The 22,158-nt window shown below is 38.6% G+C and overlaps 1 protein-coding gene across 1 annotated transcript in view; it reads left to right on the top strand.

The window, feature by feature from the left end:
- The window catches only part of LOC137290738 (uncharacterized), a 50,704-nt gene extending 33,932 nt beyond the window's left edge, over positions 1-16,772 (top strand). The window contains exons 13-32 of the mRNA XM_067821854.1: positions 2,113-2,319; positions 2,910-3,129; positions 3,570-3,680; positions 4,581-4,684; positions 5,344-5,491; positions 6,075-6,354; positions 7,001-7,251; positions 7,564-7,683; positions 8,118-8,273; positions 10,363-10,479; positions 11,078-11,251; positions 11,904-12,137; positions 12,697-12,783; positions 13,142-13,228; positions 13,506-13,601; positions 14,506-14,613; positions 14,889-15,044; positions 15,509-15,601; positions 16,044-16,187; positions 16,578-16,772. Coding sequence (XP_067677955.1) covers positions 2,113-2,319; positions 2,910-3,129; positions 3,570-3,680; positions 4,581-4,684; positions 5,344-5,491; positions 6,075-6,354; positions 7,001-7,251; positions 7,564-7,683; positions 8,118-8,273; positions 10,363-10,479; positions 11,078-11,251; positions 11,904-12,137; positions 12,697-12,783; positions 13,142-13,228; positions 13,506-13,601; positions 14,506-14,613; positions 14,889-15,044; positions 15,509-15,601; positions 16,044-16,187; positions 16,578-16,622 — 2,938 coding nt within the window. The 3' untranslated portion in view covers positions 16,623-16,772. The remainder of the gene's footprint in view (positions 1-2,112; positions 2,320-2,909; positions 3,130-3,569; positions 3,681-4,580; positions 4,685-5,343; positions 5,492-6,074; positions 6,355-7,000; positions 7,252-7,563; positions 7,684-8,117; positions 8,274-10,362; positions 10,480-11,077; positions 11,252-11,903; positions 12,138-12,696; positions 12,784-13,141; positions 13,229-13,505; positions 13,602-14,505; positions 14,614-14,888; positions 15,045-15,508; positions 15,602-16,043; positions 16,188-16,577) is intronic.
- Positions 16,773-22,158: the final 5,386 nt, after the last annotated feature.

The following is a 22,158-nucleotide window of genomic DNA, read 5'->3' as shown; positions in this document are numbered from 1 at the left end:
TCCTTCAGTTCATAACAGGTCATGCCCTTGTTCAATCATTCTTCAGTTAATCCTGTCATACCTTTATTCCATCCTTTTCTTAATGAAAGGACATGCCCCTATTTCATTCTCCAGTTGATGAGAGGTTGTGTCTCTTTCAACTTTTCTTCAGTTAATGAAAGGTAATGCTCTTATTCCATCTTTTTTTATTTCAATTTTTTTATATATTATATCCTTGTTCAATAATTCTTCAGCAAATGAAATGAATCTCCACTTTATGAGGAATCATGCTGTCAGTACACTAAGTAGTTAATGAAAGGTTGTGTCCTTATTCCATCCTTGGCATGTTCTTTGAAAAAACATTGCCGATACTCTCTGTAATGTGTAACTGTGCCTTTGTCCCAACATTTTCCATTTGTATGGAAGCAGTGTATTATGACAGACTTTATTATTCATGGTTGAGTAATCATTTCAGATTCTGATCTTACATACAAATTAACCATTCTTCTCAGAGTGGTGGTACTGTGTCATCATTGGACAGATGATTACTGCATGACAGAATGCACAACTGCAAGAACAGATACATGTATATGATGATTTGTATAAAAGACAGTGTCAGTATCAGTGAGCATCCAGCAAGGGATTCCAGGTTTGGACTGATCCTTGGCAACTGTGGTTGCAACACATACACTTTGAAGAAAGTGCAATACAGGGTCATCAGTATTTTCCCCCAAATCATAACTCATCACCAGTTGATGTTTTTTTCTTTACATTCAGTCATATGATAACATAAATTTATGACATGTTTTACCATGTTCACAGTGTTAATTTGTCATGACAGTATCCAGTGACACCATTACTGTCATATGTTATATAAGACAGTGTTGAATATGATATGATCCAGCCTGGTTTGGATATATTACATTTTGTATATCTCACTTTGATCAATTACAAATTCAAATAAAAACACATTCTTTTTTGCATATCCTGAATATTTGATTCCAGTGATTGGGAATGATGAATTTAATTATTGAGTTCTGTTAATCAAACATGCAACTTGCAACCTTTACTGTGTCCAATGATGGTATGGATGATTGCTCAAAGATTAGTCACTCATATATCTGATCAAAGTGGGTTATTTACATGCTGTAGTCAAATGTCAAGTTAAAGACTGCAGCTTAAACAACAAACAGACTATATATATCCTACTTAGTAATATGTTAGCTTCATCTGGATGGCTGGGTTGTAGATGTTTCTGACTGGTTACAACAATGAACCTGGTAGCTGACCAAACATGCCTACTAAACAGGATAAAGCAAGGATTCAAACCCACAATCACTGGCATCCTTTATACAGCAAAGGGAGACAACTCAGCATACTGATGCAGATTACACGGCATGAACAATACGATAAGTCACAAGTCACAGCAAATGCTTATTGTGATATCAGTGTTTCAAGTTAAGAATGAAAATCAAAATGTCATTGACATAACACTCAGGATTCATGTACTATAGCAATAAATTTGAAGGACTTCAGGACCCAAAACTTTGAAACACTGCATGTTCTTGATGGTTTATGAGGAAACATAGCCGAGTTGTGATTCAGCAGTCATTGTTATCAGTTGCATGTATTTGTGTCAGTACGTCTCAGATTGTTTCATGAGCATTTCTATCATACTGGTATTATGAGCCAGTAGTAGGAGAAATAGTGTCAGTCTGGAATACACCAGTAAAAGGCAAACTTTTACATCATTATACATTACAGACATTTACTAAACACTAGTCACACATCTGAACACAGACATAGTCAAACAGAAATGTTGATGTCATTGCCACCCAGTTTGGAGTGTGACACATGTTCAGGGGCCCGTTTCACAAAACACTCGTAAGCCTAAGATCTCGTAACTTTTCTCGTAGCACTTGCACCTGCTATAATGTAACATAGGAGGTGGAAGTGCTACGAGGAAAGTTACAAGATCTTAGACTTACGAGAGTTTTGTGAAACAGGGCCCAGGTCTGTATATCTATGCTGAGCATTAGTATCAAGAACAGTTCAATGTGGGTCATTCACACTCTCCATAAATAATACCTGCCATCCACCATCTTAAGTTGTGAACTTGTCTTGTCTCCCCAGTGCTGGCTTTGTCATCTTCTATGACTTCCTGCTGAACCTGGACACCAAGATAACAGCAGCCAGACTCATCGTGGGAATACACAGCACCACAGCCAAGATGGGAGAACCAACATACCTCCCGATGGTGTACACAGAGCCTGCCACCAGACAGAACCAGTATGTCGATGTCAGCAATGCTGTCATTGGTGCCAGACAACCTGTTCCTAGGTGAGTTTCTACATACACCTCCAGACAACCTGTTCCTAGGTGAGTTTCTACATACACCTCCAGATATGTTCCTAGGTGAGTTTCTACACATACACCACCATACATCCTATTCCTAGGAGAGTTTCTACACATACACCACCAGACAACCTGTTCATAGGTGTGGTTCTGCACACACCAGAATTGCAATGCCAGTAATGCTCTGATCAATGCCAAGATTCTTGGCAATAAAGTTATCAAATGACCGACCAAAATGTAGAATAATATTCAATTTGATTAATTTATTAAACATTTAAAATGTATTAGTAAAAGATGTATCAGAGATGTATCTGAATATTTCACTGAGGTCTCGTATTGTATATCAGTGGATAAAAAAATCCACCATGACATGTAGGATTTGGATTGGGGATTGTCTTGGTCTCTATGGTATGTTGGGTTTGATTCATAAAAGGCAGCCCCATATGTTCGAGACTTAGTGCTGGATTTGGCTTGAGACTGGTTGGACTCCATGACTGATATGTTCTTCATGATCTCATTGTATTGTTGCCTCACTTTTCCCTGTGAATGATATTTTGCCCTGAATGTGTCTGCAGATGTCCTCCTCAACAAGACCTGGGTATTGTGGTGGAGCTCCAGTGCCAAGGGGGACCAGCATCAGGTCACGATACACAGCGACTTATCACACGGGCATGGACCAAGATTCCTCTGTTTGATTCTAATGGCAAGCTGCAAGCTGGCAGATTCAAGATTCCATTTAGGAATGTCCCAATCAAACCTTTCATGACCTTCACCGAGCTCAACACTGTACCTCCGGTGAGTGAGACTGTTATGAGATTCCAGCAATTGATCATAATTACTGACATTTTGCATGCTTCAAAGGACTGAAGGGAAACTAAGAATGAACTCATTTGAATTTATATCACTCATTGTTGCTATTTTATGCATTTTTTATGTAGCGGTAAGTGCTTATAATTCTGTACATCAACAACTGGCATAATGTAGCCAACAAAATGACTTATGGTCAATTTCACACAGTAACATTATTCATATATGGGTGTTTTTGTCACTTTTTGTGATATGAATAAGTATAAATGATAGAATTTAAGCCTGCTGAGTAGAGATTATTGATCCAAAAATAAAAAAAATTGTAACAAATATGAACCATATATTGTAATATTTTGAACAAAAGGATCACACAACCACTTTTAAGGTTCTTAACAAAGATGACCATTGTGTTTGTCCCATGTTTCCAGTATGGTGAAGCAGAACTCTTCTATCGTATCGTCCATATGCGTGATGTGTCGTCTCAGTCTCAGTCTACCATTGCCGCCAACAACCGAGATCTCTACAGCTTGGCTCCACAGGTAGACATAATGACTGTAGCTTTGTAGTGACCAATGTCCAGCAATAGTAGCAGTTTACAGCAATGGTAGTGTCACTTGAAGTGAGATTTTGTGAACAGGACAGGGTTAATTTTGACATCAAAACTGTGAGCTGCTTCCTTTAGAGCATGTCAGGATTGGCTCATTTTTTAAAATTTTTTTCAAGTTTTGCATTCATACCAAAAATGATCATTGATCTGTCAGCAAAACAGTGGAGAGGTATTAAATTTCTGTTGACAGCTGTTCTTTTGTGTGCAGATTTGAAAATACTCATTTGAAGTTTGAGGGAATTGCTTTTGATCTGTAATTCCTGTTGGACTAACACTTTCATATCTTCTCACTACACTTATTGTTCAGGTTAAGAAACTGCTCTGTCACAAAATATCCTCACTTAGATAATGTAGAAAGGCACGCTGGCACTCGTAACAGAACAGACACTCTGAAACATTTACTCAAGGAACCCGAGCCCAACAACTGTATTCATGTTCCACAACAAAAGAAATTAACTAATGTCAAGTTGGGATAGTTGATTTGCATTTAATACCTAATCACATTAACCCTGAATTAACCCAATGATGATATGCATGCAAGGAGTATACGTAGTCCATTAAATAAATGATTTAACAACTGACTTAACCATGTAATATTAACAGTACTGTTCACACAAGCAGAATATCACAGGAATGGTATATCACTGGATTATAACTGTAAACAGTGAATATTTTTTTAAATGTCAAGATTTTGTTTGTTACGTAAGAAATTTGTGATCATGGTTATACTATTATTTAAAAAAAAAAGGTAATTGATATGAATTTTCACCTCAAATATTCAGAAGTAACAATTATTTACCAGCTTGAGCATCTGTACTTTGTATCTTTGCAGGGAGGGATGATCCTGCATCAGCTCCCTGTATCTCCCCACCAAATCCCCCCACCCCCCTCAGCCTCACCCCCTCTAACCCCTGACTACCACTCACCAAGAAGAAGGTAGGGACATTCACTTTTCTCAGACAGTAGTTGGCAGACTCTCAGAAACATAAAGAATATCAGAAAGTGCTCTAAAACTCAGCATATTTTTCTAATGTAACATAGAATAACACATTAAAAAAGGTTTCCACCTTTAAAAAGTGTATTTTGGATATACTGGGGAGATACAATGGCGACCAGGCAAATCACCCTCAGCTTGTAGATATGTAGTTTTAGCTTCACATCTTTGTAGAAAAGAATGTTGCATAAATATATATCACATTTCATGATACTTCCATGAAAGGTATTTTTGATTTGAGGTGATTTTTGCTATTTTTATTTTAATAAGACATAATCATATTATAATTATGGATGTTGACTAAAAATGTTTAGACATAGATACAGCTTAATGTAAAACTACTATTTTTAATATTGTATCATTATATATGTATACCACTGGGTTTTTTTTCTATCAGTTTATTATTTATTATGAAGGAAGGACACTGGAAGTGTCTTTATTCTGTGTGTTTAGTATTAACATAACCACAGTAAATCCATATGGTGTTAACCAAAGAAATATTCATGAAATGTGAATGGTTTGATAGATCTTGATCTGATCTTTTAGCTATAATAAGCCTCCCAAGGTTGTCTCTCTATCAGTATGTTTGTGTGTATTGCAGCAGCCGACAGCAGGAGATCTTTCCGCCTATTAGACCAGGGGGCACACCCCTGGAGCCTACCCTCGGGTTCCAGGTGGACCGTATCAAGCATGCGGACTCAGGGGAGGGCAAGGTCAGACTGACCGCTTACTACAAGGGTACTGGGAAGGTAAGTCATTGTCATGTCTGATTTACGAAAAATGTTCTTCTGTCACTGACATTTCACTGTCACTGAAGGGAAAACAGGACGTCAGTGGGCTCAGGATCCATCAAGAGTTGTGTCTGTTGATAGTTCCAGAATCTGCTGATTTGTGTCTGTCGGTAGTATATGTATATCTGTGATCTGTGTTACCTTGGGTTTTCCTCAGCATGCATATAACGTAACATGATCACAGTCAAATAGTGATTCAAACTCATTTGGCTTCATGAAGCAAAGTCAAAAGAAAGACATTGTATAAGGTTGAGAGGAAACATGCGTCTTGAACCTTGTTTATGTTTGGTTGAATGTTTCATCTAATTAGTTATTTGTTGTTATGATATTTTGGGAAGAAGTACTGTCAGATGTCATTCACTCGCTGATATCTGGGTAGAATTGAAAAGCACCTGATTCTTGCTTGATAATAGGTGAGAAAGTGTATCAGAGATTAGTCTAGTACAGTTTTTTGTACCCACATTGAATGTAGTTGATCACAGTTTTTTGCACTAATGTAGTTTTTGGAAGTCGCTCAGTCACAGCACTACTTTTTCTTCAGGTTGTACAATCCAGCACTAGTCCTGTGACCTGCAGTACGACGGCTGTACGCTCTAACTTCAAGTACGGCTACCACGTGTTTGGTCAGCAGGAAGCAACATTCCATGATGTAGCGTTTCAGGGGGACATGATTCTTATAGCACGATTCTATCTGCGCAAGAAACTTGGAGGTCACGTGGATGACCTTTACCTTGAGCCTCACTCTCAAGAGGCTTCTCTGTATGACGAGGAAGCTCTTGTTGCATGGGCTGCGATCCCACTGGTCATCTCACACATCAGAGGTGAGGGACAGAGTTGTGGACAGAGAAACAGTTGTGGAATTTTAGTTTGTGTGTTCCCTCTTGTAAAGGTCAGGGAGATGGTCATTTTATAGAGTGAAAATTTCAAATTCACAACCTCACACCTGGCAAAATTATTGTTATCTTATGACAAAATCAACCCAACACATCAATGTCTGAAGTGTCTCCCCTATAGATTTCATACACGTTAAACCTAAACAGTTAGGCTTGTTCTTTCCACAGTATTATGCTAATATTTCCTGATGCTATATCAGCAAACGATGGTTGAGAAATGAGTTCTATATGTTTTCCTATCACTGATTTGCCACTAAAAGTATAATTGGTATGAAAGTGCATATTTTTCATACTCCTCACTCTTACTATTTGCTTGTCTCCCCCTTTACCTGAGATATAGTAGAAACTTTCTGTGGTATCCTCTCCCAAAACAGTAAAAACATTTCACCCAAACACACCCTTCCACTGTTTGTGCGCACCAGCCCCCATATGACCAGCCTGATGACTTATGACTCTCTCCATTTTTGTAAAGTTATTATCAGGATTTATTGGTAGCTTGCTCAAGTTATTTCCTTTATTTGTTTCTTCTTTTTGACATAATAACAGTGGGTCACACTCTCTCTCGAAATTCCAGATCTCTCATCTCGGGAACGCCGAGAGTTTAATCCTGCTATCATGCGGATAAACAACGGCACACACACACTCAAACTCTTCACCCCTCCAGTACCAGAGGCATCTCGCCTCCCTCTGGAAGACTTCAGTTTACATGAATATAAAAGATATGGCCGAGGATCTTTGCGACTGCATATTTTCCATGGCAACCCACGACCTGGGTCACTGACACCTAGCGACATTTCTGATGATCAGGAGGACAATCTTCCAGAGGTAGGAATATAGCATTTCAGATTGTCCAGATGAGTTTGTTTTTCTCAAATGGTGTCTATAGCCATGATGGCAAACTATGATTGAGGTTGAACTTTTTTCCTGATGAAAACAAAAGTGAGGTGGCTCACTGTGTTGTTGGTTTTTTTACCAGTCTTGGTATTACACAGCATTGATCTTGTTCATACTCTCAGCCTCTTGTTCATCTGACCAGACATTATTGTCTCACTACTTGGATAATTCTGGAAAACAAAACTAACTGCAACATAAACCAGCATTCACTCCCCAACTCAACCCAACTGTGTATGTCCTCAGTATGCCTGGCTGCCCTATGAGAGGAAGAACCCACTCACAGAACCCTTCTTGGCTGGAGATGGCTTTGATGTTTACATTGATGGCTGTCGCTACCTGCCAGACTCGGTCACATTTTCTAAGGTCAGAAACTAAGCCGTTCAAAATGAGAAGCCTGTGCAAGCCATTCAAAATGAGAAGCCTGTAAAAGAAGTTGGTCAAGTAATTACTCAACAAAAATTAAACTGAGTATGAAAATTCAAAATAGCTTATATTTGTGTCATGATTCAGCTTCAGGTAAACTCTTTAAGATGTCAGTAATAAATCTGCAGCAAAATTAACAGAAGTTTGATTAGCATACAATATTTTAATGTGCAAATAAGTGGATTGTGTTTGCAATGTTGAAGGTGGATGAGAAAAAGCTATTTCCTGGATCTGGAATTTTTTAAATGATGAAAAGGTCTTGTGCCTAATTTTTGTAATGACCCCCGCTCTCTTGGTTTTGAGTAGCTGATGCAGTGTGAAGTATCCTACTGTAAGATACATCTTTAAAACACTTCATGCATGTATGTTGCCAGGTTGCTGGACGTATTCTGGACCGTCGATATGACGTGCATGGCAAGGACATCTCAACAGGGGTCAAACTGGACAGTGACAGCTACAACCCAGTGTATGAACACAAGGAAGAGTACAGACTGCCTTCTGTCGCACCATCGTCCACACTGCTCCTCAAGGTAACACTGCAATCACATGTGAGGTGAAGTCAAATGAGGTTTAGCATTGTACTTAAGAATATTTTGTTTATGTGACAACGTGCATGCATGCGTGTGTATGTGTGGCTTCTTGCACAAGTCCAGACTTAAGCTAGTTTTATATTGCTAGCTCACTTAGATACCATGACACAGTTGAGAATGAATACCCTAGTCAGACACATTATACTGATTCTGAACCCATTAATGCAAGGCAGGGAATATCAAGTAAGATCTGCCAGGGATGGAACCTGCTACCATCCACTCTCTGGGCAGACACTCTATCCACAGGACCAAGGAGGCTGTACAGTCACGGTTTAGAAGTGGAATATACCATGTGATAGCGGTGATTCCATTGTTAGATAATTATACAATTATAATCACTTTCAACAACAATTATTAAGAATCATGAATAAAGTAGATTTACAGACCATCTGTCTATTTGTTGTAAATGTTAAGGACATAGAATTTGTTATTCTACCATGACTTCATGAAATACAACAAATTGATTGAGCAGTCAGTAAAATCAGTCTGATTTTATTACTGCTTCACTGATGTCTTTTAGTTGTAATAACATTGTTTCTTTACTTACATTTGACGATAAGCGTGTATGACATGTTTGGTTTAGAGACATTTAAAAAAAAAGTTTAGCACCTAAATACTATATGAAATAACAGTGTGTGTAACAGTGTGTTTTTCTGTTCACTTTTTGTGGTTCCAGTATTTCTATGAATAATGTCACATAAACCTGTGAAAATATGAGCTGTAAGATTTATGTTAATACTATAAAGATCTTACAGGGTCCTAAATATCAAATACTTCAACGAACCATCTCCCTTAATTTTGAATGGTGTTTTTTCAAAACTATGTAGACCACTTATGTTGATAGCACACCTGCATAAAGAATTTAGGGTTTGGCTCAGATCTGGTTGTATCATAAACTAAAAATCTTAGTCAATAGCTCTCACTGCTACCTTACCGGGTAGTCATCACTGAGGAGATAAACCAAGGCCTCACCAGGTCAGAGCATGATGTTTTTTATAGTGTGGTCTCTATGTCACACTGCGGCAATGTACGGTGGACTAACCTTTAGTGTGGTCTCTATGTCACACTGTGGCAATGTACGGAGACTAACCTTTAGTGTGGTTTCGATGTCACACTGTGGCAATGTACGGTGGACTAACCTTTAGTGTGGTCTCGATGTCACACTGTGGCAATGTACGGAGACTAACCTTTCGTCTGGTCTCTATGTCACACTGCGGCAATGTATGGAGGACTAACCTTTAGTGTGGTCTCTCTGTCACACTGTGGCAATGTACAGTGAGGTCTCGATGTCACACTGTGGCAATGTACGGAGGACTAACCTTTAGTGTGGTCTCGATGTCACACTGTGGCAATGTACAGTGTGGTCTCTATGTCACACTGTGGCAATGTACGGAGGACTAACCTTTAGTGTGGTCTCGATGTCACACTGTGGCAATGTACGGAGGACTAACCTTTAGTGTGGTCTCGATGTCACACTGTGGCAATGTATGGTGGACTAGCCTTTTGTGTGGTCTCTATGTCACACTGTGGCAATGTACAGTGGACTAACCTTTAGTGTGGTCTCTACGTCACACTATTGCAATGTACAGAGGACTAACCTTTCATCTGGTCTCTATGTCACACTGTTGCAATGTATGGAGGACTAACCTTTAGTGTGGTCTCGATGTGACACTGTGGCAATGTACAGTGGACTAACCTTTAGTGTGGTCTCTATGTCACACTGTGGCAATGTACAGTGTGGTTTCTATGTCACACTATTGCAATGTACAGTGGACTAACCTTTAATGTGGTCTCTCTGTCACACTATGACAATGTACGGTGGACTTACCTTTCGTCTGGTCTCTATGTCACACTGTGGCAATTTATAGAGGACTAACCTTTTGTGTGGTCTCTATGTCACACTGTGGCAATGTACAGTGGACTAACCTTTAGTGTGGTCTCGATTTCACACTGTGGCAATGTACGATTGACTAACCTTATGGTGAAATTCAAAGGGACTGCTTGTTATAACTTCAATGTCTTGTTGCAGGTATACACCATGGACAAGTTCTACAAGAAGCTGACTGTGGTCGGGTATGCTACACTCAACCTGTTTGTGGAGTCTGGGTCAGAGAGACAACCAGCTATAGACAGACAAGGCTTACAGGTAGGACTTTCACCTGATAAATATTATTGTATAGGTTTACAGGATTTACACTTAGGCGCCCATTTCAGTATAATTGTATTGGCTTACAGGCAGGCTCTGATCTATGGGACTTTACAGAATACAAGAATGACTTACAACTGAGCTTAAAGTTCTGACTAGTTTCACAAGGAGTCATTTATTATTTAGGAACAATGACTTGCAAGAATGACTTGCAATTGAGCATAAAGTTCTGTCTGTTTTCACAAGGAGTCTTTTATTATTATGGAGCAATGCATAAGCCTCGGAATGGAAAATAATTTGCAAAATGAAAAACTAATGGTCCATCATTCTTTCAATTGATATATATTGTCTTGAGTGTTGTACAGATTATTGTAAAGGGAACATAGTGGAATCAAGTAGCCAAAACATGAAGTGTCGAGATACAGATAGTGAGCATCTTTGTCAAACCTTTCGCCAGTGGTTCATCAGTTAAGGACATTGTTTTTCAGTTTTATTTGTCCAGTGCCTTAGATATAGCTGACTACAACAAATCACCCATTCATTCATTATATTAGTTTTAGAATCAGCATTGTAGCTTAGCATATGTCTGTGGCTGCAGGTGTCCCTCAACACAGGTGCCCATCAGCTGAGGATCTACAACCAGGGACCTAACGGTGTGGACCCATTCTCTGAAACGTCGATGAGGAACAATAACACCAGGTTTGTGCCTTGTGCCTCAATACTGGTCCGCATCACCAAGGTACCTAAAGGCCCTCAGGGAAAACCACTAGAGGTAAGGGACAGACCACACAATGTTTCGTTGACCGGCTGATATTCTGGCAGGAGGCACTAGATCACATGTTTTTATTTCAACCAGAACTTTAGCTATCTGTATTGACATTTAGAAATATCAGATACACATTTGTCAATTTGTCAATTGTCAATTTTGGGTTTGTTTGATAAGTAATGGTAGACGACTGTCAATACAGAAAGGTCTAAGGAAGTGGCCGTCATGTAAAGATGAAATTGATTTCGCTTTTGTATGCCCATATTAGGAATCCTGATTTAGGAAAACAATATATCCCAAGCAATTATCTGTTAAAATATTCTTGAACTGCTTTTGTTTCCATACTTTCATCGAAAAATGGAAGTATAATGTGCAATCTTGTGGATTTTGTATAACATGCTGTTACCAGGGAAGCAATATCTGTAATTTGTTTTTTAGAAGATCTGTAATATGTGCTGTATGTACAATAAATCTGCAAGTACAATAAATATTTTTATGGAGTTTGTTGTGATACTGCTTATCCTGCTTGTACTTTCAACACAGAGAAATCAAACATTCAAACTGACAAAATAATATTTAATTCAAAGGAAGAGGAATGAAACACAATCGGGCATGGTATAGCTACAGTAAACCATTGTGTACAACATATTTATTGCAGTGCAGCAAAGTGCCTCAAGCAGACTGGCTTCGGCTGGGCCTGTGGCAACCACGACCAAAGTACTCTGACCGCATCTACTATTCCATGAAGTGTCTGCCCACGAAGGGTGAGAGCAAGCTGTTCCATGGGTTGATGAAGAGGACACCCATCCCTGTGAGGCAGGCTGTGGCCAGGAACACCCAAGCAAAGGACAGCTTCCTCCGCAGTGACAAGAACATGGAGCAGTACATCAGGGTAAGGATACACTCGGTCAACTGACCAGTCACTGTCAGGGTGTCATCCACCAGGCCAGAATGCCCATGGAGATCTGGGTTAGATATTGGTTTCAGTAACCCATGCTTGTCATAAAAGGTGACTGACAGGATCACTGTCAGACTCAATGATGTGTTTGACATGTCATCAGTTCCCACATGCACAGGCTGATGTGCATGTTGTTGATCAGAGGATTGTCTGGTCCAGCGATCAACAGCATGAGCATTGATTATTTACAGACCATTGTCGCTTGAAAATTGCGGAGCGCAGCTTGAAACAACGAAGTAGCCAACTAGGCCAGAGGGATTTGTAGTAGTAATGGCTGCATCTGGAATTGTGGTTGACAGTTTTTTAAAGATTATAAGGAAAAATCAAAAGTTACTATTCAATGATTTTGTAGTTGATATTATGAGCCTGGCATTCAGAAAATAAGTTCCTTTAAATTGTGTCACATGTATTCTAAGGGAAAAGTCCCAAACAGGGAAGATGGTGCATGTTTGTTCAGCTCTATGAATGTTCACCTGTGTGTTGTGTGTTACAGAATCAGCTGACCAAGTCCATGGACACCAAGCCCCTAGAGCAGGACCTCAACTTCATCGCTGAGTACAGCCCCAAGCATGGTGTCAAGGTAAAGCTCTTGTTTTCTTTCTTTGACTCCTGCTGCACATTTTGTTTTTCCAAATTAATTGCCTCTTCCAATACCTTCCATTAAAATATCTGATTTGTGACTGTAGATTATCTGTGCTGTATTATATGTGTTATTCATACTTCATAAGCAGTTTTGTGAAATGGTAAGATCTGTTGGTATCTGTTTTACAAAAACTACAAAACTGCATACCACAGAAAATCATGCTTCTAGAAATGTTTGAAGACAGTCACAGCCCTTTCACTTACCACTAAACTTTGATACATCAACCTCCATGAACCTTTCCACGCAACACTTGCATATGTGTGCTTGATGTTCCTCATCATTGTCTGTTGTACAGGTGTCTCTAGACAGCGCCGTCAATCTACCATGGTCCAACTTTACCCATTGTCACATGTGTCTCAACCCACCAGGAGCCTTCTATTTGGTGAGTGTAAAGACCCTTTGCAGTCAATATCTTGTGTATATTTCTTTGAAACAATTTAATTGACTTCTTCATAAAACTGATAAAGGTAGTATTTTTTTATTGACATGGTGGCATAATTAAGTCAAAGTGCAAAATTTTTTAACATATGATGAACATTGTTATATAGATGGGTATGTAAAATATATAACTATCTTAGCGATAAGAGAGTTGTGAAAGTCTAGGCTTAGCACCTGAATTTTTTCTTGTCTGTCCTCATTTCCTTTATGCCTTGTTCCAGGGAACACCACATGCCACCTATGACAAGTTGACATTCACAGAAAACCTTGACCTTCGTAGCACCAACACATCACCTGCCTGGAGAGATGGGTTTAAGGTCAGTTATAAACCATCATCTTGCTCTGTTCAATCAGTATTCATTATGGTATGCAGTACGTGAAATAACCGCTAGCCTGCTCCCCTATGGCTAGTAAAAATCCAGTCAGCCCAGTAAATCTCACTGTCACTGGCCTGATTGGCTAGTGAATTTTTATGGGTTATTTTTTTTGTGGTATTTACCATTTTTGTAATCTTTGCTTAGTTTCTACTTTCAAATTTTGGGCTAATGGACTGATAACTTTCAGGCATCATATAGAAGCTAGCCCAACTGGCTAACAAACTTTGGGCTAGTGGACTGGTAACTTTCAGGCATCATATATAAGCTAGCCCAACTGGCTAACAAACTTTGGAATCTGTTTGATCCTTTGGGTATGATGCATGTGATGATGTCTTCAAGGTCACAATATGAGCCAATTGTTTAGCAGCATTGGTAGGAGAGAGGCTATAGATGACTGACTGACAGCTTGAGTCCTGAGAGTTTCCAGTATTACTTCAGTCCTGTCTCACACCTAGACACTGTGTTGTTTCTTTAGTTTAAGTTAGTGACTGTGTCCAAACATGAATTTCATCACCCAATTTGCCCTAGTCAGATGAGATAACAGAGTGACTGTTACCCTCTAGCAAACGTGTACTTCCCAAGGAGAATGAATATTTAAAGCAGTTGATCCACTGACAGGAGAAACATCATTTCTAGCACCACGAGCATTCACTTAGTTGATGGAATCTGGTGCATTAAGAACGAAAGTTTTCTTCTTAATTATGAAGTTTTTGTCCTCCATACCAGGTTAATGCTACTGTGAATACAAATTCATGATCCTTAGCTCTGTTTAATAAGATATATAAGATAGACCATGTTTACAGTGAAAACAGATCCACTGTATTAAGGCATGTTCTGCATTCAGCACTTCCCACGGCGCTCATACCATCGGTTCCTGACTGCTGTGATCCACCTGCAGGAAGTGTTTGTCACCGTCTCCCGGGAAAACTACAAGTATGGCCTTCTGGAGCAGGTCAGTATAGGTCAAGTTGGCGTGGCAACCTCCTGTTGGTTTCATGGTTTGACGGGGTGTTTATATTTTCATTTTTATTTTCATTTTTTCTGGAGTCTTTGTAATCATTATCCTCGCGTATGTCTTTGGAAGCATTGTTCTCTGGTATGTTGATGCAAACAGTCTGCTCTAGTAGGTTATTATAAACAATATCTGCTAGTAACACTATACACACAATCTTCAGCAAGACTTATTCTCTGTTAACTGTTTATTGCAACTTTTATCTTGTGGTGTAGGCATGGACGGCTGTACAAATGTTCAAGGACAAGTACGCCTACACCACAACATTCCAGTTGCCGCTGTTTGCTGGTTCCCCCTCCCCGCAGATGCTCAAACAGATGGCTCGGGAGCCGTGTCGGGAGTGGCTGGAGAGAAACATCAGGAACAACACTGTGAGTACCAGGAACAATACAAGCATAGGAAGGGAAGGTTTTAGTACCAGGAACAATACAGACACAGGAAGGGAAGGTTTTAGTACCAGGAACAATAGAGGCATAGGAAGGGAAGATTTTAGTACAGTATCAATACTGACAAAGGAAGGGAAGACTTTAGTACCAGTATCAGTTAAGGCATAGGAAGGGAAGGCTTTAGTACCAGTATCAGTACAGGCATAGGAAGGGAATGAATTAATAAACAGATCTGTAAGCATATGCCAATATGAACTGTGATGAAATAGTGTTACAAATAGTAATTACCAGAAATTCTGATTGAAAAAAAATTATTGCAACTAAACAAACAAAAAAAATCAGGACTAGGTCAAGCACTGTATCAGACTGCAGAATACAACTAGAAATAGATTTTGACTGTAGCCAGAAGATGTCTATTGGAGATGTCCATTAGCCTATATTTATTTCAGATCAAGCTAATAGAAGGAGCATCCATATTTGTGCGAGTCAGTGACGGAAGAAGAGAAGATGAGCTGATCACTGATATCCCCACTAACAAACTGGTCAGTTGATGGAAGAATATGATACAGACCTATACCTAAATTCCTGTACGGTTCCATCTGCATTGACATGGCATCCAAACTTTGCACAAAAAGTCATGTCTCTTCCAAGCTGAATCTTGAAATGTGGTTAAATCAAAATCACTTTGAACCCTTTTACTTTATAACCAATTTGCATATGTTAATGTTAATATTTTTTTTTGAGAATTGTTTACTTTGTGATATTATTATGCTATATTATATATACCACTCACCTTTCAATAGGGATAATGAGTTCTCCATTCCATTGGCATATTTTCTTATTATAAGAAATCAGGTTTTCTAAAGGTCATATTGTTTATATAAAAAATGGCACTATCTTGTTAGGTTGGTAAAGTTAATTCAAGCTAACATGCAAATAAGTAGAAAATGCTTTGAATGCTATCCTGATGTCACATGACTACAGGTTGAGATCAACATGGACTACATCCCTAACGGACTGAAGGAGCAGTACTCCAGGGAGAGGCCTGGTCGACCAATGGCCACTCTTGTACCCACTGGCAAAAGCCCGGAGCAGTTTATAGAAGGCCTCAGCACTAAGTTCAAGAGTGTAAGAATGAGTTTCTCATGTTAACATGCAGAAAAAGATATGTTGAATGTCTGATGAAAATAAACCTTGGCATGATCAGACAAATTATCATTTAGAAGCAAAGTAAAAATTGTAACCCTTGACTTCATGACATATTTTCTGAACCATAAAAGGTGAGATGATATAGAGATGACCACTGCCTGCAAATGTGTGTCAGTTTTCACCAATCCAGACAAACAATATTTTGTAGTGCTAAACCACTGCCTGCAAATGTGTCTGTTTTCACCAATCCAGACAAACAATATTTTATAGTGCTAGACCACTGAAATCAACATACAGTTTTTCACACCAATATCCTTTTCTTAAAAGTCATTATCCCCCAGAAACATGATAAATATTGTTTTGTTGCAGTTGGTGTACAAACTGTATGAAGAAGGAAACGTCTCCAAGAACTAGACGTCCGAGGATGGTGTAGACTAGATGTAGGAAAAGCTGCCACCACAGTTAGACCAGTAGTACAGATGTAACCAAGATGCTCAATCAAAACTGCCCCTGAAGTCCGAGTGGCCAGACATCCAAAGAGAAGAGGGATAAATAATGGCATGATGTTGCATACAACCCAATCATTGATCAGATTATTTCCACAGATGGGCAGAGGTTGGACAAAGACTTGATGGCACAGAACAAAGTCTTGAGAAAGCTTAACAAGATATCATTATCCTCCTGGGCATATTTGAACCATGGCATACTACAAAGGTCAGCTTTTGTTTGTCATGCTGACAAGTTGGTTCTGCTTCCAGGATCAGTTTGTGAAGCCTCTGTCCTCATATGATATCGCCATACCTGTGTTGAAGTAAAGTAATGCTTATCAAAATCCAGAAAGATCACTCTCAAGATTTGCTGATCAGGAAAGGCGTTCAAATGTCAGTGTGTGGAGGAAAAGTTAAAGCTCTTAGTACATCATGATGATGTCCAACAATATGGATGCTGAAAGACAGATGCCACGTTTCTATGGAAACAGGCATTCCTTGATAAGGATGGTGCATGCCATTGAAGGTATATAGACTGTGACACACCTACTGGCTGTAGCCAAGGTGATTATTGTGTTCCAGCCAGGTGTTCTCAGGTTCAAGTCTTGCCACCACAGACTTTAGTGGGAAGGACAAATCAAAGTGATTTATAGACGACTGTGCAATGGGATAAAGTTGGAGTCTCTCATGATCTGAAGCTGCCGTACAAGATTTGAAATCTCCACTTTAAACTGACAGTATTATGAAGTCTTCCAGTCAACTGTGTTTTTTGATGAATTGAATGCTTTGAGGGGTTGATGCTGCCAAATTTAAAACCTCTCACAACATTCAAATTCAAGACAATTTTAAACTCATTTTATTGTTTTGTTGATTTTGAACCTTATTTGACAAACATTTACCTGTGTGTGTGTTTTTGTTTGGGACCAGTGGCATTGTGATGTGAACTTTGGATGAGATTCTGTCTACAGAAGATGTGAAGAGTGTGACAAGTTCTTCATGAGATATTGACAAGTGTTGTTACATGAACAGCAGTAGCTGTTGTTACATGAACAACGGTAGGTGTTATTACGTGGAGACCATCATCAACATCAGCTTGAGTCTGTACATGAGATGAACTTCAATAGAACACATGGAGCAGAGAGCCAATTGGTTGTCTATATTGACATAGGGTTAAATTTCAGCCCTGATATTGTTTTCTTTTTGTTTGTTAAATATTTATTAATATTTATTTTGAAGCAATCCTGAAACAGCGGATAATACATGAGTTATCATGTCATTATGACATACTTATCTTACCAGCCACTAACTGGTGAAGACAAGTACAGCTGTTGATAATTAGTGGTTGTGTCTGATACGTGGACCTACTTGAGATATCCTGGTAACATACTACTGGGATGTTATGTCAAATATAACACCAGTACTGAGTGTACAGGAATGTATCATTAGGATATCAACAAAAATATGAAGATAGATTGCAAAGGCTGTCTCACCTTGAGCCAAGAATAGATTTAAAGAAAATAATCAAAGTTAGAATCATGTTGCCCTAAGGAAAATGCTACATCTTAATGTAAATCTCACACTACCTACGAAACCCTATCTGTGTCTTACATACAGGTACATATGTACATTAGTCATTTTATCAATGTGTTTTCTTCTTTCTGACCAAATACAGCTTGTAGAGATCTTGAGGAAAACTGTCATTGTTCTTATCAATTCAAATGTTGTTTTCCTGCAGCTGTTTTTGTATTGCTTTGGTAGAGGCTTTGATAACTGGTAAATCATGTGAACAAACATCAGTGTGGTCATATACTCAAACAAAGTGGATTCAAGCTGCAGTAAATGCTTGCTAATTTGTAGATTGTTGAATTTTGAGAATGCACAGCTCTCCATGCTTGATGTTGTGGTGAAGGTAAATAGGTTTTTTGCTCACACTTATCTAGCATTGATACAAAATATTCTATTCAGTGATAAAATGTAGTATACTTTCATTCAAGACTGCACTACATTAAGTGCCATGCTCCAGTACGCACATATCTGTACACAAATCTGTACACAAATCTGTACACAAATCTGTAATTAATCTTTATGATGCCTCCTATGAAGATTTACAGGTCAGTACATATTTTCATGTGTATATAAGTTCCTGGGATGCGGTTGTGCAGGGGTATATATGTATTTAACTGTTAGCCAAACAGTGTTGTTTTCTTTAATGTTTGGACTAAGTTTGTTAACAGAAAACACATTTAACTTGTGTATGTTTGTAACTTGCGCTCACTTGTCATTTTATCAAAGCACATGGAGATTATTACATTGAATATGGCATGTCATACGTTGGATATTTACAATCTGTGTCAGTCTTTTAGTCTCTGTGAGGAATAAAAATAAATAGTCTGCAGTGTACAACCTTTCCAAACCCATCGTCATCAATTCAACAGCTGTTTCTATTTTATATGTAACCAATTTTATTATCACTTGATAAGATATCCAAATTCATGTATTATCCTTTGTGGTTATGTATTATATATGATATGTCAGGAAATTTTAACGATGATTCAACATATTTATTTTTATTTTCATAGAAGAAAGTTTTATTTGCAAAATCACAAGGATACATTCCTGTTGATTGTGTTTCTCATCTACTTTCAATGTAATCAATAAATCAGTCTGAATCTGAATGTGGCATTCTACCATGGACCTTGCTCCCCTACCTTGTATCAGAGACCATATAATAGATTATATGGTCTCTGCTTGTATACTGCTAAGGATTAGCTGTCCTCGACTAATGAGATAATAATCACACATTATTTTTTAGCATATAGAAATAATTGTTAGAAGTGAAAGAATTGTCAGACTGTCGACTAGGAATACTCTCCACCCATGTTGTAACCAGCTTCACAGATTACAGAAAATGCCACAATAACCACCCCTGGGGGGACAATTGAACATTATATTTAAAAGTACTTGGTCTTTGCAAAACATTCAACTCACTGTTTATGATTTCAGTAATGCCCCATTGTCAGTTCTCTATCTGTCACATATTATCACAGATATGATATCGAGAATTTATTCATAAGGAATTGTGTTACATCTGTAGGAGTGGTATTACTTGATGGGTGATGTAGTAAGAGCTGTTATAAGTACACATCATTACACCTGGTACTGTCTGGAGAGATTGCTGTATCTTGATATCACCCATTAGGTTAGTTTCTCATCAATAATCTAGATATTTTAAATGAAGAATGAAAAATGTACAGCCTTCATAAATGTTAACATTATTTTTGCTTAATATGGGAATTAATTTAATTTAATGAAAAGTGTAATGATTTCAAAGTCTATTTTTCATCACTAGTTATTGTAAAAATAAAGTGCTTTTGGACTCATTAATGCCCTGCTGTGTTTTCTTTTGTCCTGCTCTAACTGAAAAGGTGTAGTTGACTGGTTTTCACCTTTTCCTGAATACAGCGAAACCATCACACCAGAAACATTCCAAGATCCACTCTGATAGCTGACATCAATGTATATCAGTATTCAGTATTGATTTCTTGCTTGATGCAGTGGTGTGTCTCAAATTACCCTAAACACAAACTGAGAAAACTTGCAGTCTGATAACAATCCTTGTTTGGAGGAAACATGCTTAATGCAGGTCAAATTGTGATTACACAATGCCATTTAGAAAGTGGTCAAATGCAACAGATGTCATATTTTGGATTTCACTTTCCTAGTAAAGTACAAATACTAGTACTTTTTTGGTTGAGTCCCATCCGGGATTCGAACCTGCACCCTCAGTCAGGCACCTAATCACCAGCACACAAAGTCAGCTGCCTAGCCCGTTCAGTGGAAGTCATGGTGGAAGTCAATGATGTAACACGCTTCAATTAAATAAGTCTGTGGTTTCCATTCTCTCAAGAGTTATTGAATCAAGCCCAACAAGTTTGTTTAATGGATCATAGTGCAGCATATATCCTATCGCCATTTTATAGTCAGTTGGGGTTTGTGTCATAATGCAGCAGTAGTTCAGCTATATATGGTGATGGTTTGTAAATAATCGAGTAGACCAGACAATCCAGGTATAAACATCACTAGGATCAGTCTACAAAATTGGGGTACAGTGACACTGACAACTCGATCCATTAGTCACCTCTTATGACAAACAGGGGTTACTGAAGATACTGAAGACTGACATTCCTTTCAAACTTAATGGCTTTGGTTAGGATGAATAAGGGAATATTATATCCATTGGAAACCTACAGAACCCTTTCAATCTACTTTATCAGGTGCTAAAAGTGTTTGTGCAAGCCCAGGGATATTTTACCTTTTTCCTGTTAATTACTGGTGTCAATAGCTGTGTAAAGCTGCCAGAGAAGTGTTAATCAATACTGAGATCTCTGGTGGGTTGTGTTCTTGCATGATGGAACTGCTGCACAGCTTAGTTACTGCAGCTGTACATGTTCTTAGCTGCATTTTATTGTTGCAGGGAGTCATGGGAGATATGTTTGGTTCATTGGTCTTATCCCGACAGCATTCCAGATCAAACCAGCGATGCAGTATTGAAGGTCTGGAGATCAAACACTGTGACATTGCTGATTTTAACGGTTTCTTGATGGTGTGGCATATTGATTAAGCTTCATGTTGTCATGTCCTGAGTCAGCTGTAGGCCCAGACCCAGTTATTTAAAGTCCACTATGACATTACATTCCTGATCTCACAGTGGAGACTCCAGTACTAGATGCATCCCACTTCTTGCATGTCCTAGATAGTGCTTTCTTCATTGATGTTGCTTTCAACTTTTTCTTCTCATTATTCCATGGTGCCAATTATATAACTGAAATTATGGATAGCAATCACCTCAGATAAACTGTACATTGTGGTATACAATTCACTCTTGATGTTGATCTGAAGTCTTGGTTTTATCCCTTTAATGCTGAGGTCTAAGCATTTAAACATAAAGGGGGAATAAAAAGAGGTAACCCATAAACATCTCTGTTCATGTGTCCACTAAGCCAGAAAGCCTGACCGACTGATCCCAAAAGTTGCCTCATACAAACTGTGTCACTGAAGACCAATTCTAACCTGGATCTTCATGGGTTGATACCCTGTCCACAATACCATGGCTGCTTGTACTAGAAACCAAGTCTGCAAAAATGTCTAATGCATCAGTAGTAATAGAATAATAATTAACAGCTTGTGGGGAAAGTTGAGTTTAATTGCACTGTGAAGAGCAACAGGATGCAGGATGAAGGCTGACATGATGCAGACAGTTTAACTCTTTAGTGAGTGACCAAAAGTCATTGTGTTCTGCAATCTGATTGGTTGAAAAACATCATCAAACAGTGTTCGATTCCCGGAAATTGCAAGACTAGTCACTGCGAATTGACACGTAGAAACATTGCAAACAGTTGTTTTGTTGTGTCATCGGCAGAGGTGACATCATTCAAATCATATTGTGACATTACGTCAGAATG

The sequence above is a fragment of the Haliotis asinina genome, chromosome 7, assembly GCF_037392515.1.
Source record: "Haliotis asinina isolate JCU_RB_2024 chromosome 7, JCU_Hal_asi_v2, whole genome shotgun sequence".
In the NCBI taxonomy this organism is placed as follows: domain Eukaryota; kingdom Metazoa; phylum Mollusca; class Gastropoda; order Lepetellida; family Haliotidae; genus Haliotis; species Haliotis asinina.
This window is presented reverse-complemented; position numbering and strand designations above follow the sequence as displayed.